The sequence below is a fragment of the Geotrypetes seraphini genome, chromosome 12 (genome assembly GCF_902459505.1).
Source record: "Geotrypetes seraphini chromosome 12, aGeoSer1.1, whole genome shotgun sequence".
Classification (NCBI taxonomy): Eukaryota; Metazoa; Chordata; class Amphibia; order Gymnophiona; family Dermophiidae; genus Geotrypetes; species Geotrypetes seraphini.
This window is the reverse complement of record NC_047095.1, coordinates 59,509,322-59,536,788: the sequence shown is the minus strand read 5'-3', so window position 1 is coordinate 59,536,788 and position 27,467 is coordinate 59,509,322. Positions and strand designations below refer to the sequence as shown.

Below are 27,467 nucleotides of genomic sequence, written 5' to 3'. Positions count from 1 at the left end.
CTGACCCAACTCTGGTCAGTGAAAGCACAGTTACTTACCGTAACAGGTGTTATCCAGGGACAGCAGGCAGATATTCTTGACTGATGGGTGACGGCACCGACGGAGCCCCGGTACGGACACTTTTAGAGTGATTGCACTCTAAGAACTTGGAAAGTTCTAGAGACCGCACCGCGCATGCGCGAGTGCCTTCCCGCCCGACCCCGACGCGCGGTCCCTCAGTTAAGATAAGCCAGCTAAGAAGCCAACCCGGGGAGGTGGGTGGGACGCAAGAATATCTGCCTGCTGTCCCTGGATAACACCTGTTACGGTAAGTAACTGTGCTTTATCCCAGGACAAGCAGGCAGCATATTCTTGACTGATGGGTGACCTCTAAGCTAACAAAAAGAGGGATGGAGGGAAGGTTGGCCATTAGGAAAACAAATTTTGCAAAACAGATTGGCCGAAATGTCCATCCCGTCTGGAGAAAGCATCCAGACAATAATGAGATGTAAAAGTATGGACTGAGGACCACGTAGCAGCTTTGCAGATTTCCTCAATGGGCGTGGAACGGAGGAAAGCTACAGATGCTGCCATAGCTCTAATTCTATGTGCCGTGACAGAACCTTCCAGTGTCAGTCCGGACTGAGCATAGCAGAATGAAATGCACGCAGCAAGCCAATTAGATAGCGTACGTTTAGAAACAGGACGTCCCAATTTATTCGGATCAAAGGACAAAAAAAGTTGGGGAGATGATCTGTGGGGCTTAGTACGGTCTAAATAGTAAGCTAAAGCCCGCTTACAGTCCAAAGTATGAAGAGCCTGTTCCCCGGAATGAGAGTGAGGTTTAGGGAAAAAAACAGGTAGTACAATAGATTGGTTGAGATGGAACTCAGAAACAACCTTAGGGAGAAACTTTGGATGTGTACGTAGAACCACCTTGTCGTGATGAAAGACAGTGAAAGGTGGATCAGAAACTAGTGCATGTAGCTCACTGACCCTCCTGGCAGAGGTGAGAGCAATAAGAAAAAGTACCTTCCAAGTGAGAAACTTGAAAGAGGCAGTAGCCAAGGGTTCAAATGGAGGCTTCATCAAGGTGGAGAGAACCACGTTCAGATCCCAGATCACCGGAGGTGCTTTGAGAGGTGGTTTCAGATTGAAAAGACCTCGCATGAATCTGGAGACCAGGGGATGAGCTGAAAGGAGTTTCCCCTGGACTGGCTCATGAAAAGCCGTAATGGCACTGAGATGAACTCTGATGGAAGTAGATTTGAGACCAGAAGTAGACAGAGAAAGCAGATAATCCAATAGAGGTTCCACAGCAAGAGACCTGGGGTCATGATGATGGAGGAGACACCAAGAAGAAAACCTCGTCCACTTTTGATGGTAACATTGTAGAGTGGCTGGTTTCCTGGAGGCGTCCAGGATGGAGCGAACAGGCTGAGATAACAAAGAATCAGTTGAAGTCAGCCCGAGAGATACCAAGCTGTCAGGTGTAGAGATTGCAGGTTGGGATGGAGGAGAGTTTCCTGATCTTGTGTAAGCAGAGATGGAAACAGTGGAAGTAGAAATGGATCCCTGGAACTGAGTTGAAGTAGAAGGGAGAACCAATGCTGTCTGGGCCACCGTGGTGCAATCAGGATCATGGTGGCTCGTTCCCTCTTTAGTTTGAACAAGGTCCGAAGCATGAGAGGCAGAGGAGGGAAAGCATAAAGGAACAGATTGGACCAATCCAGAAGAAACGCGTCCGCTGCCAGACGGTGAGGAGAGTAAAGTCTGGAGCAAAATTGGGGCAACTGATGATTGTGAGGAGCTGCAAAAAGGTCCACCTGAGGAGTGCCCCATTGTGCAAAGATGGACTGTAGAGTCGATGGGTCGAGAGTCCATTCGTGGGGTTGGAGAACTCTGCTGAGCTTGTCTGCTAAGTAGTTCTGTTGTCCCTGAATATAAATCGCTTTCAGGAATAAGCGGCGCGAGGATGCCCAAGACCAGATTCTCTGGGCTTCCTGGCATAAGAGGCGAGAGCCCGTTCCCCCCTGCTTGTTGATGTAGTACATAGCCACCTGGTTGTCTGTGCAAATTAGAAGGACTTGAGGAAATAGAAGGTGTTGGAAGGCCTTGAGGGCATAGAACATTGCCCTGAGTTCCAGGAAATTGATGTGATGCTTCTTTTCCTGAGGAGTCCAAAGGCCCTGAGTTTGGAACTCGTTCAGATGAGCTCCCCATGCATAAGGGGAGGCGTCGGTGGTGATGATCAGATGATGAGGAGGCAGATGGAACAGAAGGCCCCTGGAGAGATTTGAGGATATCAACCACCATTGCAGAGACTGACGAAGAGACGATGTCACAGATATGTGTCGTGAGCAAGAGTCTGTCGCTTGAGACCACTGGAGAGCCAGGGTCCATTGAGGAGTGCGCAGGTGAAGCCGTGCCAGGGGTGTGACATGAACTGTGGAGGCCATGTGACCCAAGAGAATCATCATCTGCTTTGCAGAAATGGAGTGCTGGGACAGCACCTGCTGACAGAGCGATTGGAGGTTGCGAAGACGGTTGTCCGGCAAGAAGGCTCTCATCTGGACCGTGTCCAGAACCGCTCCAATGAATTGAAGTCTCCGCGTAGGAAGAAGGTGAGACTTGGGTATATTGATTTCGAACCCCAGGAGTTGTAGAAAAAAGATGGTCTGGTTGGTGGCCAGAAGAACAGTCTGAGATGAAATGGCCTTGATTAACCAATCGTCCAGGTAGGGAAAAACCTGAAGGTGGTGGGAGCGTAGAAACGCTGCCACCACTACCAGACATTTTGTGAACACTCTCGGAGAGGAGGCAAGACCGAAGGGGAGCACTCTGTATTGGTAATGACAGTGATTTATCATGAAGCGAAGGTACTGTCTGGAGGCCGGATGAATTGGAATGTGAGTGTAGGCCTCTTTGAGATCGAGAGAGCATAGCCAGTCGTTGTGATCGAGGAGAGGATAAAGCGTAGCTAGAGATAGCATCTTGAATTTTTCTTTGACCAAACATTTGTTGAGATCTCGCAGATCTAGAATTGGTCTGAGGTCTCCTGTTTTCTTGGGGACTAGAAAATACCGGGAGTAGAATCCTTGCCCTCTTTGGTCCAGAGGAACTTCCTCTATGGCGTTTAGAAGTAGGAGGGACTGAACCTCCTGACAAAGGAGGGCAGATTGAGGAGTGTGCAAAGCAGACTCTTTTGGTAGACTTTGGCCCGGAAGGGTGTGAAAGTTGAGAGAGTAGCCGTGGCGGATGATGTTGAGGACCCACTGGTCCGAGGTGATAACTTCCCACCGGCTGAGAAAGAAAGACAGTCGTCCTCCTATCGGTTGAGGGAGGAGAGGAGATGGTTGAACGCTGGCTATGCCCTCGAGGATCAAGTCAAAAGGGCTGAGTCGATTTTTGTGGAGGAGGCTGCTTAGCTGGTTGTTGCTGCTGAGGTCTAGGTGTTTGCCGCTGCTGTTGACGCTGCCTCCTAGGTTGCTGAGTGGAAGGCTGCAAGGGGCGAGCCGCAAAACGCCGCTGATAGGCCGTTTGCTGTCTGAATGGCCGTGAAGGTGGAGGTTTCTTCTTGGTCTTAAGAAGGGTATCCCAGCGGGTTTCATGAGCCGAGAGCTTCTGGGTCGTTGAGTCCATAGAATCTCCGAACAGCTCATCCCCTAAGCACGGGGCATTAGCCAACCGGTCTTGATGATTAACATCAAGCTCAGAGACTCTGAGCCAAGCCAAACGGCGCATGGCTACAGATATGGCTGTTGCTCTAGAGGTAAGCTCAAAAGTGTCATATATAGACCTTACCATGAATTTCCTGAGCTGGAAAAGAGCTGAAGAGCACTGATGGAAAGCCTCACGATTCCCCACAGGAAGGTACTGCTCAAAGGAAGCCATGGTGGTAAGGAGATGCTTTAAATAAAACGAAAAATGAAAAGCATAGTTACCAGAACGATTAGCAAGCATCGCATTCTGGTAAAGTCGCTTACCAAATTTGTCCATGGCTTTACCCTCTCTGCCAGGAGGGACAGAGGCATAGACACTAGCTCCTAAGGACTTCTTGAGGGTGGATTCTACAAGAAGAGACTCATGAGAGAGCTGTGGTTTATCAAAACCAGGAATAGGGATTACTTTATAAAGGGAATCCAATTTGCGAGGGGCTCCCGGGATGGTAAGAGGAGTCTCCAGATTCTTGTAAAAGGTCTCCCTCAGGATGTCATGTAAAGGGAGTTTCAAGAATTCCTTTGGAGGCTGGTCAAAATCAAGAGCGTCCAAAAAAGCTTTGGACTTTTTAGACTCAGCCTCCAAAGGAATGGAAAGAGATTCACACATATCTCTTAAAAAAGAAGAGAAAGAGGTGGAATCAGGTTTGGAGGAAATATCCTGCAGAACAGGCTCGTCCTCCTCTGAAGAACACTCCCCTTCTGACTGAAGAGGTTCTTCAGAGTCGCCCCACAGATCAGGGTCTCGAACATGGGGACCACGGTCCCGAGACTCAGGGGTGGATGGTTCTCGGTGTCGGGACTTCTGTACCGACTTACCCGACCTCACCGACGCGGTACCGGGCGATGTTATCGGTCGCACCGGAGCCGATGTCTGCACCGATTGGTGATGAGACCTAGGCTCCGGTGCGAGGACAGGCATCGATGCCGATGAGGTCTGGTGTACCGGTACCGAAGGAGTGGATGGTGACAATACTGGCTGTTCCACGATCGGTACCGGTTGCTCAGTGGGGACCGATACCGGAGGGCTCGGTGTCAGGAGAGCTGGAAGGAGTTGTTTGAGCTGTTCCTTCAGCTGTACCTGCAAGATGGCCGCAATGCGATCATCGAGGGAGGGCACCGGTACCGCTTTTTTCTTCTGCGGTACCTGCGGTGCCGCTCGACGCCCCGGAGATGAGGAGCCCGATGTCGAGGGACTCACCTCAATAGGGGCGGAGCGCTTCCGCTGGCGCCTCACGGTCGGCAGGATTGGACTCTCTGCAATGGAGACCGGAGGACGTTCCAGCGGGGAAGGCTTCTTAGCCGGCTTACCTGCATGCTGCGACGCCGACGCGGTATCGCGTGGCGTCGATGAGGTGGGTGCCGACGAAACAGGTACCGAGACCGGCGCCGAAGACGCGGGGTCGGACATGTCGGTGCCGAAAAGCAGTCTCTGCTGTATCTCTCGATTTTTGAGAGTCCGCTTTTTCAAAGTGGCACAGCGGGTGCAGGTAGAGGCCTGATGTTCCGGACCCAGACACTGAAGGCACCAGTTGTGCGGGTCTGTAAGGGAAATAGGCCGTGCACACCGCTGGCACTTCTTGAACCCGGGCTGGGGGGGCATGAACGTAAAAACGGCTTCTGCCAAATCGAAGGCCGAGGCCTCGATGATGGCAGTAGGCCCCGCCGGGTCAAATCAAGAAACTTGACAAAAATAAGAGAAAATTTTTTTTTTTTTTTTTTAAAGAAAGAAAAACGGAAGGGCAAAAAGAACCCGAAAAAGTTTACGCGAGCGGGAAGGCGAATGAAAAATATTTCAACAGCCGTTGAAAATGCGACTTCTTAGCTCCGCGGAAACTAAGAAACTGAGGGACCGCGCGTCGGGGTCGGGCGGGAAGGCACTCGCGCATGCGCGGTGCGGTCTCTAGAACTTTCCAAGTTCTTAGAGTGCAATCACTCTAAAAGTGTCCGTACCGGGGCTCCGTCGGTGCCGTCACCCATCAGTCAAGAATATGCTGCCTGCTTGTCCTGGGATAAAGCCACCATCAGGTCTGGTACTAAAACAACAAAATAGGTACATTAACCTGCTTCCCAAACCAAAACATGTACAAATATAATTCACACATGCTTTCTGTGGCTACCCTGAAAATTCAGACCAATTTGAAACTGTACAGTCCAATATCCTAATAAATAAATATGGAGCATTTATTAAAATGCCTGAAATGCACTAGGTAGAACCACAGCCCAAAGGTTTGTAAAATCAGAGATTATTGTTTATTTTATTGAATTTGCTGCCTGTAAATTATCTACTGTACCTGACTATAACATGCTTTGAGCTATTACTGACAAAAGTGTGAGCTAAATCCAAATAAGATTATTAGTAAGTAACAGGACTGATAAGAGAAGGAACAGGCAAACTTGTACATCAGCTTAATAGGCATCCTGAACCTGAAATCTTCTCACTTTAGTGAGGAGAGGACATTCTGGTTGAAAGACATGCAGAAGAATTTACCTGATAATAAACCGTGACCTCAGAGTTGGCATCGCTCTTGTTCAGGGCTTTTACTTTGCACAGATGGTGAGTGTTGGGCAGCTCAACCACTTGAAACTGTACATGCATTTCTTCCTCCAGAGGCTGAAAGTGGAGCTTCCTGAGAAGCCATAAAATACACTTAGTCTTGACAGTCTGGCATCGTACACTATTCTGCCATCTCATTCACAAGCAGCAAAACTGCAGTCTAGGCTACTAAGTGACACACTTACCTAGACTAAGACTCAATATTTGATGTGACAAGAAAACAACGAACAGACTGCAGATAATGTACAAGATGCAGGCGTTGTTTATTAGTAAATGCAATAACATATACAACCTTATAGCCAACCAAGGGACCCGACATGGTCCGTGTTTCGGATAATACGCCTTCCTCAGGGGTCCATGGTGGTTAAGGTATAAAGCAAACTGCATAAAAGATAACAAACACACGCCAATCACGATCAAATGGGGTCAAGCAAGTCTTTTATGCAGTTTGCTTTATACCTTAACCACCATGGACCCCTGAGGAAGGCGTATTATCCGAAACACGGACCATGTCGGGTCCCTTGGTTGGCTATAAGGTTGTATATGTTACTGCATTTACTAATAAACAACGCCTGCATCTTGTACATTATCTGCAGTCTGTTCGGTGTTTTCTGGTTGCTGTTGTTTACTGCAGACTACGTTGGATTTTCTTTCTCCCTTTTGTGCACCAAAAATGACAATCCAGACTGTAAAATCTGTCACTTAGTAAGGACTGTCATTTCTGAGAGGTTAGTTACAATTGCCATTTCCTACAGGACATTTTCAGGATTTAGTGCAGTTACAGGAAACAGATTCCTAAGGTTATCTATGCCTTTTTGTACCAACGGTCACAATTTAGTTAAATAAAGAAAGGGAAAGAGCAAATACTTACTCGATAACATAATTAAGAAATTCTGTTGATTCCTAAAAAGTGGAAACAAATTTTAAAACAGTGTTTTAATGTTCTGATTTTGACTATGTATGAAGGTAGCTTTGTTAGGTACAAAAATTCTCTTCTGAGAGGTGGAGCTATTTTCTAAAGGATAAGCTGCTAAATGACTGGGACCCTATTTATAAAGTCTATTTTGAAAAGCAATTTACTTAGGTGTTTAAGAATTGCAAAATCCACAACCCTGATGCAGATTACAGAGAAACAGAGAGAAACAAAGGCAGATACTTAACCCTTTCAGGACCATAAGGATCGTAGGCCAATTTTTGTGGTTTTGACGACATTTTTATGGTAAAAAGGGCTTGCAGATGCAAAAAAATTGATTTTTTTTTGTGAAATATCATTATTTTTATTTAAAAAAATCACACTTCTGGCTTATGGACAGTGTGGCAAGTGAATCTTCTCATCAATCTAGCAACGACGCTAATGAATGAATGTCGGAACCAGTTTGTTTACATAAAGGCAGTATCATATGGAATCCGTACATATCAAATTTAGAACTGTAGACTATCCCAATCAAAATTTATAGGATTTTAAAGTTATGGGACAAATATGTCCCTTGGTCCTGAAAGGGTTAAGACCACTGGCCTATCTAGTCTGCCATCCACTATCCTCTCCTCTACCTTAGAGATCCAACTATGCATGTGGTTGTACTGGAATTATGTGGACACACAGTCTTAAGGACAAGGGTAGATTACTGGTGGTGGTGGGGAGGGGGTAGTTAGCAATAAGTACAATTCTGCATTTTCAAAGTGCACTGGTTTCTTTGAAAAATATAATCAGACAGAAAGTAGATGCAAATGTCAGAGCACTTTTTTCTCCGACGCAATTTCAAGAGAGGAAAATATTCTCAAATTCTTCCTTTGAAAGCAGTTGCAAAGTTCTGAATAAAAATATGCATGGACAGTAGAATCCCAATTATCTAGGACTCAAGCAACTGGCAAAAACAAAACTGTCCTTCCTCCAGCCCCCAAAGCAGCAGCAGTCCTGACCGGATAACCCCCCTCCGTCTCTCCCTACAACCCCTGAAGCAGCAGCAGCTGTCCTAACCCATCAACCTCCCTCCCTCCCTCACTTACAGTAAGCAGCAGCGGCTGGGGTAGTGGTCCTGACCCTCTTGCTTCTGCTCACAAAGGGTCAGCATGACATTTCTTCAACACTTATCCATTCCCTTTCCCTTTACAAAAAGGCTGAGTTAAAAGCATCAAGAAACCAAAACCTAAAACTCCCCAATAAAGTGCACAATATTTGTTGGGTCAGCTCAGCTTCAAAATACAAATCAATTGGGAGATGGATGAGAGGATGTGCACATAAATGATTTTGGAAAGCTTCTGAAAGATGGAACACAAAGGCAATTGCATATGTTTATCAGTGCACAAGTACTGCCAAACTGGGACAGATCGAAGGTCCATCGAGCCCAGTATCCTGTTTTTGGGCATCTCAGGTCATAAGTACCTGGCAAGATCCCAAAAGATTTTAAGCTGCTTATCCCAAGAATAAGCAATGGATTTTCTCAAGTCTGTCTTTAAAGGTTTACAAAGCTATGAAATTCTTACTTGGCTTGTGAAGTTTCCTTGAACCAATCCTTCCACAAAGAGTCGACTTTTGAAATCTTTAACAAAGGCGAGCAACAACTCCACGCCAAGACCCTTCATCAAAGCCTGGTATTTTTCAGTCATTGACCAACGGGCATGCTCAAGAATTAGAAGACGCACATCTCTATGAAACAAAGTTTAAAAGGAAAAAGTTAGGACCAGATTCAATTCCTGCCAAACAGCACATGGGTAATTTTCTAAAATTTCTTCTATGGAAAAACCTGTGTTTTCTGTGGCAACGGTCTTTTATAAAATTACTCCGGGAGTAACAAACACATAGAAGGCAATTTTATATAGGGGCTCCTTTTTAGATCAATTTTATGAAATCAAGTAGGTGCCTAGTTTTGTCATAAAATCCTAGCATAATTCACACTTGCCCTTGAGCAGACATAAATGTCCATGTATAGATTAGTGCAGTATACATCATCTAGGTACATACGAGTGCTCTACTCAAACTCCACACCAGAAAATATGCACCATTATAGGTGGGGGGGGGGGGGTAAAAATTGTTTTTTACTTTTTTTTTTTGTTGTAACATGTTTAGTATGATAAGGCAGGAATATGTTTTTATTATTTGAATGTTTTATTGTACTCCGCATAGAATTTCAGGATATGCGGAGTATAAATTTTTAAAATAAATAAAATTTTATTGCCAGTCGGTATTTTATAAAATGAGCCAAAGAGAGTCATTTTTGGGTCACTTTATAAAATAAAATGTAAATTTATGTCCTCTCAGGAACTTTTTAAGAATTTTATGACAGTCTTAAAAGTACCAGAACTGAATCTCCCCCCGACGCAGAGAATTTATTATTTAAAGAATGCTCAAAAAGAAAAAGTTTTAGAAGGTGGAACTGAGCAATTAGATGTATCAGCTATATTGCAATCTTCTGAAATTGAAATAGTGGGTGGGGCGACATTATTAGTTTCTCTTGTATTTCTACAGGATAAAGAAATGCTGTTGAAATTGCATTCTAATTTGAAACAAGTCACCTTTTTAGGTGAAAGGGTATATATATTTCCGGACTTCTCGAAATGGACACAATCCAGGAGGAAAGAATTTTTGCAATTTCGACCTAAAGTGATCTCAATGGGGGCAACTTTTCAGTTAAGATTTCCTTGTAAATATATATTTTTTGAGCCTGCCCAATTAGGTTTTTTCTTAGAGAGTAAAGGGATTCCAGTGCAGCCAGAATGAATCAAGTGATTAGTGTGGAATTTAGTTTTAATAGTAGGTTAATATCTAATTACTGCTCTTTTCTTTATGTTTCATTGAAATTGTATCCCTTCTTCCCAGGGGGTTTTCTTTTATGTCTTGCCTACCTCCTTAGTTGAGGACTATATAGTTAGTATCTTGCTTTGTGTAGTTTCTTTAGTCTGTATTGACTAAATATATGTATTTCAGTATTTCTTGTACCATTATTTATTGGTTGTATAGAAATGATAAATAAAAAATAAAATAAAATGTAGTGATGCACCTTCTTCTCCTGTTTGATTATTTATTCAATTTTCTAGTGGAGCTCAGAAGAGTTTGCATGAGTTTATTCAGGTAGTCAAGCATTTTCCCCTGTCTGTCCCAGTGGGCAGTAGATAGAATCTGCCTTGACTAGACCAAGATCTTTTGAGCAGGGACTTCCTCTTTTGTGTTCCGATGTACAGTGCTGCGTAAGTCTAGTAGTGCTATAGAAATGATTAGTAGTAGTAGCAGTAACAAGAACTGTATTGAGGCTACAGACATTTAAATATACTCAAGAAAATCTGAATGTAAACGTGTTATGTTATGTTACTCAGGTTATCTATTCACTTCCAAAGTTGAATTACATTATAAGAGGTTGGGTCACTTACCCAGGAAGTTACAATGGACAGTTTGACACGGACATTCAATGAGTATTACAACTCTGCATGTGCAAACTCCCCCTCCTCCCCAGGAACACATCTAAGCAGGGTCAGATTAAAACTATATTGGATCAAAGGCAAACATATGTTTTATGGGGTCCCCCATCCCCTACCATCATTTCATCTCTCCAGAAGTAGCAGGGGCAGGGCAGTAATGGTTTGCGAGTGAATCTGGGGACAAAGCAAGCATATGCTTTGAATGAAGAGGCTTAATGGTTAGAGCTGGAGATCTACCAAGTTACCCAGTTCCAGGATTTCTTCAACCCTATTCTGGTGCATTAAGGGACATGAAGTGCCAATTTCAATTGGTGGTATCGGAGTCTTTTACAAAACAGGACAAACCAATACGTCTCCCTCTGCAGCACCACCTGAAGCTGAGCAAGTCAATATCATTCTCCACTGCTTAAAAGAGTGGACTGCCTGAAAGAGTGAGATTTAAGGACCATGTGTCCAAGATATAAAATTTACAAAGGTTTACATGTAAAAAAGACTGAAAATGGGAAAAGCAAAATAAAATACAGGTATTAGCTTTTTTTGATGCTTCTGAAAGGATATGAGTGGGGGCTGTATTAAGACAGTGTCAAAGGAAGTTGCCCAATTTAAATTACTAGTAAACTGGGTAAATTCCCTGGACTGAAAACTACCATCCATTTAGTACATGCACAGTGAACCTCTCCATTCCAGCCCAGATTTTCAAAGGGAAGCTTTATTTAGGGTTACCATATTTGTGAAGTCAGAAGAGAGGACACATGACCCCACCCCTAGCCTGCTTCCCACTAGTTTCGTCCCTGCACTGTCCCCCACCTTTCACCAATCTCGTATCTGACACCCCCACCTTTCACCCCAGTCCCCCTTCCCATCTTTTGTACCATTTTAGTGCTTCTTTCTTCCCTCCATCCAACCCTCCCCCCTCAACCCAATGTAAGAGCTCACGGTGGTGGGAGAAGGGAGAACGTTGGTTAGAAGTGCTACATAGGGGCATAGGTGCCCGAGCACCCCCAATATTTTGGGGACCTCATGTGACACCCTCAGCCCCACAGTTTTAGGGGGCTTCCCAAAAGTCGGCATGTTTTCTCCTTCTCCTCCCGGTCTCACTTTAAAAACTAATTATGGGCAACAGAGGATCTCCAGTGTTGTAGCGATTCTGGCAGGCTGCCGTCAGCCTCAGCTGCATGTTCCCTCTGCCGCGGTCCTTCACAGACCAAAACAGGACGTCATGTCAGAGGAGGGGCGCAGTAAGAGGGAACATGCGATGGATTGCTACAACAACGGTGATCCTCTGCAAGCCGTAATTAGTTTTTAAAGTGAGACTGGGAGGCCAGTGGGATGACTGTGGAGAGAAGGGGTAAACATGCCAGCCTCAACCTTCCTCCAACCCCCTGTGGGTGCTTCTCCCTCTCTCTACAACAACCCCCTCTCCTGCGGGTGCTTCTCTCTCTCTCCAATGTCCCCCCCACCCCCCAGCGGAATGGTGCTTCTCTCTCCCCCAGAGGTCATATCCAGGTAAATCCAGCTGTCTGGGGGCAGAATTCAGGATGAAATTGGTTTAATTCTATTACAGTCACAAATACCATCTGTGATCCCAGATCATTTAAAAACTTCACCCAGATAAACTGTTCAGGTTGTGTACTTGATGCCTCTAAACTCACTTCCCCAGTTTCTCTGGTTTGATGAGGATATTGAAATAGGTTTTTTTCAGCTGTTCAGTTATCATCTCATAAACAGCAGGGGTTGAAGTGAAATCAGCCAGGTAATCAATGATGAGCTGAAACAGCAGCTGGAAACAAAGACAAAAACCAGCAGGGTGAGAAAAAGATCTAAGGAAAAGAGTATATGAAAAAACCTTGCATGAAAACAAGATTAACAAGGAATTAGTTTGTTTAAAATGTGATATACCACCTAGCCCATCAGGATACAAGTGAACACTTAAATAAAAAAATAAAAAAAGGAAAAGAATAGTAGAGACCCATAGAGGGATCATGTAAAATCTATAACACACTCACACCAGAAGAAAAACATACCATACATTCATATCCATGTGCTTTCAGAGCACTAATAAATATTCCATTCCTCACTGATTGTCACTTGAAACGCTAATTCAAAATAGTATATCTTCATATAGGGCTAGATTCACAAAGCAAACCGATCGTGTACTGATCGGTTTGTGACCTCTTTGCGACCAGATTTCCCTCCTGCACTATTCACTAACCTCTCCTGCAATCCGCTTCGAATCCGTACATGCAAATGCGGAGAAACGCATGCAAAGTGGACAGGGACGCAATTCACCAAAGAAATTTTCAAAACCGACTGGGCTGTCTGATCAACCCAAGAAGCGACTGCTGGGAACCAGTCGAAAACGTCTTTCTGACTCTCCAGCTCCAGAAGCCCTGTTCGTTGCCCTTCTCTCCTCCACCCTGCGCTGCCCAATCTTTCCTGCCTGCTCGCCCCGAATTGCCGCCCTGCTCATCCCCGGTTTTCTCCTGCCTGCCACCCCAAATCTCTCCTGCCCTTCCCCGCACTGCGAGCCCATGGATTTAACCCACAGGTTAAAACCACGGGTTCTCTGGGCTAAAAAGTTAAAAAATTTTTTTTTTTTGGAAAAAAAGCTCAGAGCGCATTTAAATTAATTGCCTCTCCCGCATACTGCACAGCCCCAATTCCTCAGTTCCGTGTGCACTTAGCCGTCCGCAAAGAGGAGAAGTAAAGTTTGGGTCTGATCTGGGACCCGGCTTTTGGCAAGGCAGATCAGCCTGTGTGGATTTTGGAGACATGTGTCTCCAAAATCAAGCCAGCAAATCAGATGGTGTCGGCGCACAGCCGTTATTATTAGGCAGGGAAATGTGAACACGTAGCCGTTCCTGGAATCTATAAAAGAACAAAATGGGGGGGGGGGGGAGGATAATTGGCACAGAAAAATCTCCCATTCATTGGGAAATGGTGCACATGTTATTTTCACCTTCTTTTCCAAACTCATACATATATCCCGCTTTTCAAACTAATTTTCTTCACGATCGCCTATTCAAAGAAGGTTTGACTTTTCACGGCTGGATGGGTGTAGACGCATGCGCAGACCATCTACAGATGGTCTGCGCATGCATCAGGATTGCACACCAGTGATCCGTGCAGGCAGATGGGGGCGTTCCTCCGATCACCTCCATCTGCATATTGGACTTTGAAGAATCCATCGGACCTGCCCGGATCAGGCACGGGTCGGTCCTGATCGGGCAGGTTCGTGAATCTAGCCCATAGTATATCTTCTTTGAATGATCCCTCTATAAAAATGTTCACAATTTCAGAACTGACAGCAGCCATTCAGGGAGCGGCCTAGGCCCAGGCGAAAAGCTCGTTCCTGCCTTGTGCGCCGCTGGCCATGAGATCTGAGGCAGCTGTCCAGCGAGGGAGGGGCTCAGTGTGGGGCAGGAGCGCAGAATGCTCACTCCTGCCAATACACCACTGGACCACCAGAATTTAAAAAGGTACCGGGAAGGGGGGGGGGGTAGAAAATTGTTAGTTGGTGGGACGGATCCCTCCTGGCCCGGTCTACCACTAGACCACCAGATGCAATATTCGCTCCATAAGACGTACAGACATTTCCATCTACTTTTGGGGGGGAAAAAGTACATCTTAAAGAGTGAAAAATACAGTACATGTGATTAATGTTAAAAAAAAAAAAAAAACGGAAAAGCAATATGATTACTCACCCCTAGTTTATGATTGAATCCTTTCACTTTAATGATCAAACCATGTTCTCCAGTTACTAGCTTGTATTCCAGCTGAGCAACATCTGCCTCATATGCAGGTTCAGCAAGGTTGTGAGCCAAGATGTTCATAAAGATATCAAACAGTACCAGACTGTAAGAAAGGAAATAAAGAAATTGGAAATGTGCTCACTGGTGATGCACGCACATAACACGCTTCATAGTGTTTCTATGGGGAAATGAGAACAGTCCAACATCCAGTCATTCCAAAACATCATCTTCTTGTGGAACTGCAGTAGCTCTCTCCAATTAAGATGAGGCTATGCACATATGCATACATATATGCACTCTTTTTGAATAAAATGAAACATGCCTAAAAAGCATAAGAACTAGAGAATGACACAGGGACAAATTTTCCCGTCCCATCCCCACAAGTTCTTTTCCTGTCCCTGCCCCGTTCCTGCAAGCTCTGACCTCATCTGCACAAGCCTCAAACACTTTAAAATCAGCAGCAGTGTTTGAGGCTTATGCGGTTAGGCAGAGCTTACAGAATGGGGCAGGGACAAAACTCACGGAGACAGGATGGGGAAATCGAGTTCCTGCGGGGACAGAGACAAATTTGTCCCCGTGTCGTTCTCTAATAAGCACATATGAACATTTATCAACCCTACTGTATAACTGGTGAGGCCCCCAAAAAATAAAAGTTCCAGGGTCAGAACGTTTAAAAGAAAAAAAAAAAAAAAAATCTTTCCAACTTCTTTCCAATAAGGCTGTCACAAATGATTCCCCACTTTCAATGACTGAGAATTAGAAGGGAATTCCTTTGAGGCCAAACCCTCCAGCATTGCTTGAAAGCCACCTCTCCCTTTTCTAGTGACACGCACCCTGTTTGATAAACGTCTGCTTTCTGTAGCCAGAGCATCAAATTAGGGTCCTGGGATAACAAGGTTCCCTTCTGTCATGACTATCTGGGTAATTATATGCCTATGCTTCAAGACCCTCATTTTAAGGGGGGTTGGGCCTGTTGAATCTTTGATAGCTCACAGTAGGCTGTCAATGACTTTTTCCAGGGGCACTAGCATGATGTCATCATGGCAATGTCCGCGCTCTTCTGGGTGCCTCGAGCCATGGCCACTACCTTTAATGTGCCCTGGCTCGAAAAAGTTTGAGAGACACTGGTCTACCTGATGCCCTTATAGCACAGTGCCCACAAGCTTTTAGTCTGTCTCCATCTGCTGGTTGGCAGCTACAACCCACAAGTAGTCTGGTATGAACACTAAGGTATATTATTTTATTTTAGTCAGCAGCGTGTGAAGAATATGCAAAGGTATGAAAACTTTTGAAAGGGACAGTACTGAAATCCCGTTGTTGTTTCCATGTACGTACTGTCATGTCACCAATAAGTTTGTTAATTGTCCCCTTTTTAATTTTTTAACTGTCAAACGCTTAGAATGTATGATTGGCGCTTTATCAAATTTTAATAAAACTTGAAACTTGACAGGCAAGTTTTACATTAACAACCTGTTTTCTGTATTATGTATTTTTTCAGTTTCTGAGTCTCTGTAAAAGTAGTTTGTAAGATGACATAGACAGCAAGTTGTAAATTTATAAAAATATCAAAACAAAAAAATATATATATATATTCTTACTTTTCCGGTGATTGTTGTATCAAAGGTGATATCAAATGGAAACGTATATATGCTGAAAAACAAACATTTATTTGAAGTTAATTAAATAGTCCAACAATGGACGCTGGTTCTTCTGAATTTCCCCATCATCACCTTAAAATACCACACATGTTGTAATCTTCAAGGAACTATCAACATCAATTTTTCACTACTGTCTCAGGGCAGAATGCACACAGCTCCATCAACCTGGTAAAAAATACTGAGTTGGAAGTGATTTACTTTTACCAGGCTATGCTCACACAAATAGCATGCAAATCATATAAGTGCTATTCATGCAGAGTAGCCTAGTAAAACAGGGAAGGAACTGTGCCTGATGCCAGCTCAGAAGAGCAAATCGCCTGGCACAGCTTCTCCTCCTGCCTGGAACCACCGTTCTCCTCTTTTGCCCAACTGATGGTGGCTCTGGAACTGTGATCAGCTGAGAGCCGGCAGAGAGGAGAGCGGCAGCTGCCAGCTCAACTGATTTGCTATTTTCCCTGCTGACTCTGAAGCCACAATCAGCTCACTGGGGTTTCCCCTGCCAGCTCCAAAGCAGGAGCCAGCAAGGGAAGTCCTGATCAGTTGATTTGTTTTTTCCCCTGCTGGCTCCTGTTTTGGAATTGGCAGGGGAAACCCCAATTAACTGATCATAGCTTCTGAGTCAGAAAGGGAAGCCGCTCTCCCCTCTGCCGACTCTCAGCTGATCAAGGCTCTGGAGCCACCATCAACTGAGCAGAAGAAAGGAGAAGGGTGGCTAGCTGCAGGCTGTATGAGGGGGTTTTTTGTTTTGTTTTTTTTAAGAGGGTGTTGTGTGTGTGTTCTGAGCACACAACAGTTACTGGCAGTTCCAGAGCTGCCAGAAAATTACAATCCTAAAAGGAGAAGCATCCCCTTTAGTGCAACACAAGGAGAACTCATTAGAATACTAATGAGCTCCTTATAATGCATTTAAATAGGGTTCTCGGTGGCTGCTACAAGGATTGGGAGGAGAGTTTCTGTGCCAGAAAGCACAGTTACTTACCGTAACAGGTGTTATCCAGGGACAGCAGGCAGATATTCTTAACGTATGGGTGACGTCACCGACGGAGCCCCGGTACGGACCTTTTTAACTAGAAAGTTCTAGTTGGCCGCACCGCGCATGCGCGAGTGCCTTCCCGCCCGACGGAGGAGTGCGTGGTCTCCAGTTAAGATAAGCCAGCTAAGAAGCCAACCCGGGGAGGTGGGTGGGTCGTAAGAATATCTGCCTGCTGTCCCTGGATAACACCTGTTACGGTAAGTAACTGTGCTTTATCCCAGGACAAGCAGGCAGCATATTCTTAACGTATGGGTGACCTCCAAGCTAACAGAGAGGGAGGAGGGATGGTTGGCCATTAGGAAAATAAATTCTGTAACACAGATTGACCAAAGTGTCCATCCCGTCTGGAGAAGGTATCCAGACAGTAGTGAGTAGTGAATGTGTGAACTGAAGACCAAGTGGCCGCCTTGCAGATTTCCTCAATAGGCGTGGAACGGAGGAAAGCCACAGAAGCAGCCATAGCTCTGACCCTATGGGCCGTGACAGCTCCTTCCAGTGACAGGCCGGCCCGAGCATAACAGAACGCAATACAGGCAGCAAGCCAATTGGACAGCGTTCGTTTAGATACAGGATGACCCAGACGGTTAGGATCGAAGGTCAGAAAAAGTTGAGGAGAGGAGCGGTGAGCCCTGGTACGGTCAAGGTAGTAAGCAAGGGCACGCTTACAATCCAGCGTGTGTAACGCCTGTTCCCCAGGATGAGAATGGGGTTTTGGGAAGAAGACAGGCAGCACAATGGACTGGTTGAGGTGAAAGGCTGAAACCACCTTGGGGAGGAATTTAGGATGGGTGCGCATAACCACCTTGTCATGGTGAAAAACAGTGAACGGTGGATCGGCGACCAGTGCATGCAGCTCACTGACCCTCCTGGCAGAGGTGATGGCAATGAGGAAAAGCACCTTCCACGTGAGAAGTTTGAGCGAAGTAGTAGCAAGAGGCTCAAAGGGAGGTTTCATGAGGGCTGACAAAACCACATTGAGGTCCCAGACGACCGGAGGAGGCTGTAGAGGTGGTTTGATATTGAAGAGGCCTCTCATGAACCTGGAAACCAGAGGATGAGCTGTGAGAGGTTTTCCGAGGATAGGCTCATGAAAAGCAGTGATGGCACTGAGGTGGACTCTGATTGAGGTGGACTTGAGGCCAGCATTAGACAGAGAGAGCAAATAGTCCAGTACGGTCTCCACCGCCAATGAGGTGGGATTGTGATGATGCAGGAGGCACCAAGAGGAAAACCGGGTCCACTTCTGTTGGTAACATTGGAGTGTGGTGGGTTTCCTGGAGGCATCCAAAATGCGACGGACAGGCTGAGACAGGTTCTCTGGAGAGGTCAGCCCGAGAGAAACCAAGCTGTCAGGTGGAGGGAAGACAGATTGGGATGCAGTAGAGACTGATGCTGCTGAGTAAGCAGAGTAGGAAATACAGGAAGAGGAATGGGCTCCCTGGAGCTGAGCTGAAGCAGGAGGGAGAACCAGTGCTGTCTAGGCCACCGAGGGGCGATGAGGATCATGGTGGCCCTGTCCTTGCGGAGTTTGAACAAGGTCCGCAACATCAGAGGAAGTGGAGGGAAGGCATAGAGGAACCGATCCGTCCAGTCGAGCAGGAATGCATCCGGGGCCAGACGATGCGGAGAGAAGAGTCTTTAACAGAACTGGGGCACCTGATGGTTGTGAGGAGCTGCAAATAGGTCCACCTGCGGGGTGCCCCAGCGAGCAAAGATGGAGTGGAGTGTGGGAGGATCCAGAGTCCACTCGTGAGGTTGAAGGATGCGGCTGAGATTGTCGGCCAGGGAGTTCTGTTCGCCCTGGATATAGACAGCTTTGAGGTAAAGATTGTGGGCCGTGGCCCAGGTCCAGATTCGGAGGGCCTCCTGACAAAGGGGACGAGATCCGGTGCCGCCTTGCTTGTTGATGTAGTACATGGCGACTTGATTGTCCGTGCACAGGAGAAGAACCTGGGGGTAGAGGAGATGCTGGAAAGCCTTGAGAGCATAAAACATGGCTCTGAGCTCCAGGAAGTTGATGTGATGTTGACGCTCCTGAGGGGTCCAGAGTCCCTGGGTGCGGAGATCGCCCAAGTGAGCCCCCCATGCATAGGGGGAAGCATCCGTGGTTATGACCATGGAATGGGGGGGTAGATGAAAGAGAAGTCCCCTGGAAAGATTTGAGGAGCTCAACCACCATTGAAGAGATTGCTGAAGAGACGATGTCACAGAGATGGGATGAGAAAGAAGATTCGTGGTCTGTGACCATTGGTTGGCAAGGGTCCATTGAGGTATCCTGAGGTGGAGTCGCGCCAGAGGAATCACATGGACTGTCGAGGCCATGTGGCCCAGAAGGACCATCATCTGCCGAGCAGGGATGGACGGATGGAGGAGCACCTGTCGACAAAGGTGAAGTAGGGTGCGGTGCCGGTCGGCAGGAAGGAACGCCCTCATCTGATTGGTATCGAGAACTGCTCCGATGAACTGAAGGCGTTGTGTGGGAAGCAGATGCGACTTGGGATAATTGATCTCGAATCCCAAGAGATGGAGGAAAGAGATGGTTTGATGGGTGGCTTGGAGCACAAGTGGAGATGTAGTCGCTTTCACCAACCAATCGTCCAAGTAGGGGAACACCTGTAGGTTGTGGGACCTGAGAAAAGCCGCTACCACAATCAGGCATTTGGTGAACACCCTGGGTGATGATGCGAGACCAAAAGGCAGTACCTTGTACTGATAGTGGTGATTCTGTATCTGGAATCGAAGGTAGCGACGTGAAGCCTGATGGATTGGAATGTGAGTGTAGGCCTCCTTGAGGTCCAGGGAACATAGCCAGTCGTGTTGAGATAGAAGAGGGTAAAGTGTGGCAAGGGAGAGCATTTTGAACTTTTCCTTGACCAAACACTTGTTGAGGTTCCTGAGGTCTAGGATGGGACGAAGATCTCCCGTTTTCTTTGGTACCAGGAAGTAGCGGGAGTAAAATCCATGACCTCTTTGGTCTGGAGGAACTTCTTCGATGGCATTGAGGAGGAGGAGGGATTGGACCTCCCTGAGGAGGAGTGGAGTTTGGGATGAGTGAGAAGCAGACTCTACGGGAGGATGATCTACAGGAAGAGTCTGGAACCTTAGTGAGTATCCGTGACGGATGATGTTGAGGACCCACAGGTCTGATGTGATGGCCTCCCAGCGTTGTAGAAAGATGGTGAGGCGGCCTCCGATAGGTTGAGGAAGAGGCATCGACGGTTGGAGACTGGCTATGCCCTGGAGAAAGGAGTCAAAAGGGCTGAGGAGGTTTAGTCTGAGGGAGAGGCTTGGTCGCCTGGTGAGACTGAGAGCGAGCCTGAGCTTGCTGTTGTTGGCGAGGCCGACGAGATTGCTGTTGAGGAGGATTAAGCGGCCTAGCAGAAAAGCGACGTTGGTAAGAGGACTGAGGTCTGTATGGTCGTGCAGGTGGAGTCTTCTTTTTAGGCTTAATGAGGGTGTCCCATCTTGTCTCATGAGCCGAAAGTTTTTGTGTTGTGGTATCCAGAGACTCCCCAAAAAGTTCATCACCAAGGCAGGGCGCGTTGGCGAGGCGGTCTTGGTGGTTCACATCAAGATCAGACACCCTCAGCCAGGCAAGGCGTCGCATGGCTACTGCCAGTGCAGAAGCTCGGGAAGTGAGCTCGAAGGAATCATAAATCGAGCGCACCATGAATTTTCTGAGCTGAAGGAGGGTGGAAATTTGCTGTTGAAACAGTGGGACCTTGCGTTCAGGTACATATTTTTGTAAAGCAGAAAGTTGTTGCACCAGGTATTTCATATAAAATGAAAGGTGTAGTTGTTGGCTCTGTTAGCCAGCATGGCATTCTGGTACAGGCGCTTTCCAAATTTGTCCATTGTTTTTCCCTCTCTGCCAGGAGGGGTGGAGGCATAAACACTGGAACCTTGAGATTTTTTGAGAGTGGATTCTACTAGGAGGCTCTCATGGGGCAATTGGGGTTTATCAAATCCCGGAATAGGGATGACCCGGTATAAACTGTCCAGTTTCCTAGGGGCACCTGGAACAGTAAGGGGATTCTCCAAATTTTTATAAAATGTTTCCCGTAGGATATCATGTACGGGCAGTTTAAGAAATTCCTTGGAAGGTTGGTCGAAGTCCAAGGCTTCTAAAAAGGCCTGGGACTTCTTGGAGTCGGACTCAAGTGGTATGGAGAGAGCCGCAGACATCTCCCGAAGGAATTTAGTGAAGGAGGATTGCTCAGGCTTGGAGGTGGATTCAGCCATGGAGGGTTCCTCATCTGTAGAAGAGGCATCCTCCTCGGTACCGAGTGGGGATTGCTCCCATAAGTCTGGGTCCCTGATGGCCGGCTCAGTATGGCGGGTTTTAGAAAGGGACTTGCCAGATCGCATGGATACGGTGCCGGGAGATGAAGACCGGCGTCGATCCCTGTCCTGGGAGGAGTGGTGCCGATCCCGGTCCCGAGACGACCGGTGTCGATCTTGGGGCCGGGAGGGGTCCTCTGCAGCGCAAGTCTGAAGTGCAGGCTGGGCAGATAAGACCGGCATGGAAGTATCCATCGGTACCGAGGGGGTGGACACCGGTGGAGTGGTGCGAGGCTCGGGCCGGACCGGTACCGGAAGGAGCGGTGCCAGTAGGGTCGGAAGGAGCTGTTGGAGTTGCTGTTGAAGCTGCTCCTGGAGTTTGTCCTGGAGGATGGCCGAGATGCGGTCCTCCAATGGGGGCACTGGTACCGTTTTAGTTTTCTTCGGTACCACAGGTGCTGCTCGACGCTCCGGCGATGAGGAGGCCGATGACGAGGCACTCACCGAGATCGGAGCGGAGCGTTTACGGGGTCGGCGGGACGCCGGAAGGACCGGGGTCACCGCGGTAACTGGAGGGCGCTCAAGGGAAGTGGAAGGCTTCTTAGCCGGTTTACCTGGCGCTGTTGACCCCGAAGGAAGATCAGGCGTCGTCGATGTGGTCGGTGTCGATTTAGGCGGTGCCGTCGACGTCGGGGCATGATCCATGGTAGAACCGGTACCGAAAAGAATATTTTGTTGTATTTGCCGGTTCTTGAGAGTGCGTTTCTTAAGTGTAGCCCAGCGGGTGCAGGTGTCAGCCCGATGCTCTGGACCCAAACACTGAAGGCACCAGTTGTGTGGGTCAGTTAGAGAGATCGGGCGTGCACACCGCTGGCACTTCTTGAAGCTCGGTTGAGGGGGCATGAAGGGAAACACGGCCTCCGCGAAATCAAACCCGGAGGCTTGGATGATTACAACAGGCCCCGCCGGGGCCGGCTGCAAAGCAAAGAAAAAAGACACGAGGTTTTTTTTTTTTTTTAAGAAATTAAGTCGAAAGACAAGAAAAATTAGAACAAAAAGGAATCAAAAATCGCGAGCGGGAAGGCAAAAATAGAGTTTTCAATGGCCGTTGAAAGCACATGCGTCTTCTTCGCTCCGCGGAAACGAAGAAACTGGAGACCACGCACTCCTCCGTCGGGCGGGAAGGCACTCGCGCATGCGCGGTGCGGCCAACTAGAACTTTCTAGTTAAAAAGGTCCGTACCGGGGCTCCGTCGGTGACGTCACCCATACGTTAAGAATATGCTGCCTGCTTGTCCTGGGATAAAGACTGTTTTAATGAGTCTTACTGGTATGGAAACCTTTTGAGCATCAAGGCATCAGTGCTAACACTTACTGTCAAATGTCTTTATTTTTGATATACCTTTATCAAACAGGTATCTAAACGGTTTACAATAAAATGAATTTTAAAAGAAAAATTTTAAATTAAAGATATAACATATCTAGAGTTAAAAGTAAAAATAAAAAGAGAACATGAACGGACTGACGTACACGAAACTAGGGGGAAGAGAAAATAGGTAAGTTAATAAAATAAAATAAAAATAAAAGGGAGAAGACTGGGAGGAGGGGAGATAAATTATGGTAGGACTGAATATTACAATAGGTCTTTTACCTTTTGGAATCTTGAACTTGTTATCCTTCTTATACCACAAGCAGCCTTGTTGCTTGTCCAATATTTTGACTGGATACTCAGTGTCAGAACAGTCTGAGGTCCTCAGGGCAAAATCAGTAGCTGAGTTGGAATTAACACACAGGTAAGTAAGAATTTCATGCAGAATACTTAAATTATACTGAATCAAAATTTTGCAGCTGCATTTTAACCCCTCAATGCAGAATGGAGGCTATTAACATGCCATTAACTGCTCTGACTTGGCACCTTCTAGCTGAAGAGGGATACCAAATAGAGGTATGTTCTCTCTCTCCTGCTGTACAAACAAGATTACCCCTTGATATTGCAGATGTGAAGATGGAGAGAGAGATTCAGAAGCAGATTCTCTAACACTCGTGCTAAATCCAACGGGCCGCTGTCATGGATGTAAATGTAACGAATTGAAAAACACAAGTCATTCTCTAAAAACCAAGCATGCAAATGAGGTTCATGGAGTCACGAAGGATTGCTAAATTTGCTTGGGATGAGTCGCTGGTGATAGCGATCAGCACATGCACAGAATACGAGAAAGAGACTCCAAATCAAAGAGCAGCAGGAGAGATGTTCATTCCCTCCTGCTGACACACAATCCCCCTCCCCCTGACATCCTCCTCCCCCTCCTGCCCACTCCCTCCTGCTGCCGCCCAAACCCCCGACAACCCCAAGGGGCCTTAAGTACCTGCGCCAATCAAAGCCTTGGGCCCCTCCCTGGCACATTCCAGGATACACTGGGAAGGAGGAAGGCCTGCCATTTTGAAGAGGTGGGGCTGTCAGCCAGAGGAGCTAGGCATCCCTCTGGCCGGCCTTCGGGAAGAAGGTAGGGGGTAGGGGGAAGTCAGGAGGTTGTGCGATGGCAGCAGCAGGAGGGAGTGGGCATCCCTCCTGCCGATCTTTGATTTGGGGTTTTTTTTGTTTTTTTTAATAGACAAGGAAATGGCTGTTGAGTGTTTTTTATTGAGGGGGGTGTTTTGTTATTTTAATGGAGAAATTTCATGTAATAAATTAAGTTCCAAACTATACATTTACATAGTTAAGATGTATGCCAATAAGCTCACAACTACAAGCCACCAAGAATAAAAGTGTGCCTCATTAAAAATAGTCTAAGAAAAATTGTGTAAGTCCCTTCTGTACATTTGTCCCTACCTATAACGCCATTTTTCACTGTAGAAGTCAGACTTCTGAAGAGCTGAAGAAACAAAATGTTTCACTTACCTATATATTTGTTTTCAGCTGGAAGGTGTAGATCTGGATTTAGTGGAAAATCACTGGCCCATGTATTTATCCAGTTTTCCTCAATATCTGTATGCATTCAATTACCATAAGTTATTATTTAGTATCCATTTCTTTGCCTTAAATCAGTCATAAAAAAAGAAATGTTCTCTAGAAACAGCAAAGGAGACAGCAAAAGGAGACTGCAAGATTAGCATTGTATATGAATTTGAAGACAAGAAAATGTTGCTCAGCGAGACTGGGGGCAATTTCCAAAGCCATTTCCAATGGCATAAAAGCACTTTACTCATGAAGTGGGCTTCTTGAAAGCTGTCTACATGGAAAGATACCAGCTTACTACCAACAGTTAAGGAAACAGAGGGAATGGAGAAGATGGCAGCAGAAAGGTTGAGTGAATGTACGAGTTTGTGATCAGATGAATTGGTGGGTTTCTTTACATCTACATTAAAGGATACAGGTAGGCATGCATGATTAAGTAAACACTAGTTTACATATGACACTAGATCACAAGATAGCAATACTGGTTACAGAAAAGTAGAGATATGAAGGTATTTTAGCTTACATATTCTTCTTCTTAATGCAGCATTTTTAACTATTTGAAACAAGCACCCCGCCCCCCCAAAAAAATAAAGATACGAGGGGTGTTCAATAATTTATCTATCCGAGTATGAAAGAAAGTAGCAAACAAGTTGAAATAAGTCTGTGCATGTTGTAACATTTATTTATTCAATTTTTCTATACCGTTCTCCCAGGAAAGTTTAGAACAGTTTACATGAATTTATTCAGGTACTTAAGCATTATGTCTCAAGGTTACTCATGCAGTTGCAGCTCAGTGCAAGTCTAACATTACAAGAGACAGGATGTCAGGAGAGTCCTCATGTGAATCAAGTAAGAAACTGTTAGATTTGGAGCACCGTTCAGTGATAAAATTTCTCACAAAAGAAAGAAAAAACCAAAGGAGATTCATGACGCATGACTGCAGTTTATGGTGAGTCTGCCCCATCATCCTACAAAGTAAAATTTTGGAGCAAGCAGTTTAAGTGGGGTAGAGAGTCTACTCTGAAGATGACCCTCACACTGGATGGCCTATGGAAGCAACTTCCACAGAAATATGCAAGGAAGTTGAGGATTCAATTCTGTCAGACAGACGAATTAAGGTTTCCCGAATAGCTGAAGAAATGGGCATCTTGGCAGGTACTGTTTGGAAAATAATTCATGAAAAGTTGGGTGCGTCCAAGGTTAGTGCAAGATGGGTTCCAAGAATGCCAACACCATGGCAGAAGACCACGAAGCTCCAGTGCTGTCAGGAGAACTTGGAGATGCTCTGTGAAAAACCAAGTGAATTTTTTTCATCATTTGGTAACTGGAAATGAGACAGGTCTATCACAGAGATCCTGAGTCCAAAATGGAGTCAATACAGTGAAAACACAAGCCATCCTCACCCCAAAAATGTTCAAAACAAAAAATCTGCAGGCAAAAATCATGGCAACTGTCTTCTGGGATGATGAAGGACTCTTGCTCCTGGAGTTCATGCCACACAAGACAATCATATCCGGGAAGAGCCAATACAATGATCACTTTGCAGGAGACAATCAAGGAGAAAAGACAAGGAAAACTCACAGCAGGCATGCTGCTTCTTCATGACAATGCACCGGTGCACATGTGGGTTTAAGCATCTGAAAATGTGTATTTCACCATCTAAACCATCCACTCTAGAGTCTGTACATTTTAGGTACATCAAAAGCAGAAAACCTGTTAGGGAATCCATGGGACCATTGGATGATCAAGGAGTAAAAGGTGCGCTCAGGAAGGATAAAGCCATAGTGGAAAGACTGAATGAATTCTTTGCTTCGGTCTTTACGGAAGAAGATGTAAGAAATCTACCTGAACCAGAAAGGAGGTGGCAGTGGCTAGTGCGCTCGGGAATTTAGGCCCTAGCGCACCTCTGTAAAAGGAGCCCTTAAACTAAGAGGAAGGTATATCATACTATGTAAACAGATCTCAGTTCATAGGACCTCCCATAACATACGTCATCCCAGGTCCGTATTCTGTTCAGTTTCTAATAATCATCTATACCAAACCTCCTTTCCTTCCCTTAATTAACTACTACCTTTATTAAAGTTCATTATTTTAATTATATTGTATTAAAAATATATTTTTTAATGTATAAAATTAATTAAATTTCTTCCCAATTGATTCTAATATGATGTCAACAATTCATTACTATAATGTTTATTGATTAATTATCTATCTATATAGCTATTAAAAAACTTAAATTTATATTTATATCAGCAACACATATTTTAACAGCATTTTGCTGGTCTAACGTTGGTTTGGTATAGATGATTATTTGAAACTGGACAGAATATGTACCTGGGATAACGTATGTTATGGGAGGTCCTATGAACTGAGATCTGTTTACATTGTATGATATACCTTCCTCCTAGTTGGAACCGATGAGGTCGGTGCCAACATTGGCACAGAGATTATTTTAAATATACTTCCAAACTGTTTGTGCAGAAAGACATCAACCTGAGATCTAAAATCCTGTACCGATACCCAAGACTGAGCGGGTATCAATGGTACTGCTGGACATCTGGGGGTAGGAGACCTGGAAGAGGATGCACGCCCCATGGGAGACAACTCTGGCACAGAAGGTAAGCATTGATGTGGAGGTTTGGCCTGCATCAAAGGACTCAATGCTGAGGAGGCCTGAAACGCTGGTTTGGAAGTAGAGGGCTTCTTAACAAGTTTTGTGGATGCAAGGTCCGATGTCAATGCCGATGACAAGGATTTATCTGGCATAGCGGGACTGAACAATTTTTCCTGTTGAATAATAATAATAATAGCTTATATACCGCAATATCGTGAAGTTCTACTAAGTCTACTTGTCTACTGTAACATCGCCTATTTAGCAGTTTCCCAAAAGAATATGCAATCTTTACAATTGATGCAAAATGTAGCAGTCAGACTGATCTTTGGGCTAAAGAAATTTGACCACGTGACACCCTACTACCGGCAGCTGCATTGGCTTCCAATGGAGGCACACGTAAAGTTTAAATTTGCCTGCTTCTGCTTCAAAGCACTACACGGACTTGCCCCTAAATATATAACTGACCTTTTCGTCTTCTCAGCCAACAGACACAAGAGAAGCTCACA

General features: G+C 45.7%; 1 protein-coding gene across 1 annotated transcript in view; it reads right to left on the bottom strand.

Annotated features, from left to right (window-relative positions):
• The window catches only part of NRDC (nardilysin convertase), a 128,794-nt gene that overhangs the window by 32,861 nt on the left and 68,466 nt on the right, over positions 1-27,467 (bottom strand). The window contains exons 17-24 of the mRNA XM_033916700.1: positions 24,291-24,377; positions 23,043-23,162; positions 16,019-16,070; positions 14,373-14,523; positions 12,321-12,448; positions 8,740-8,902; positions 7,127-7,158; positions 6,190-6,328 (exon numbers count right to left, since the gene is read on the bottom strand). Coding sequence (XP_033772591.1) covers positions 6,190-6,328; positions 7,127-7,158; positions 8,740-8,902; positions 12,321-12,448; positions 14,373-14,523; positions 16,019-16,070; positions 23,043-23,162; positions 24,291-24,377 — 872 coding nt within the window. The remainder of the gene's footprint in view (positions 1-6,189; positions 6,329-7,126; positions 7,159-8,739; positions 8,903-12,320; positions 12,449-14,372; positions 14,524-16,018; positions 16,071-23,042; positions 23,163-24,290; positions 24,378-27,467) is intronic.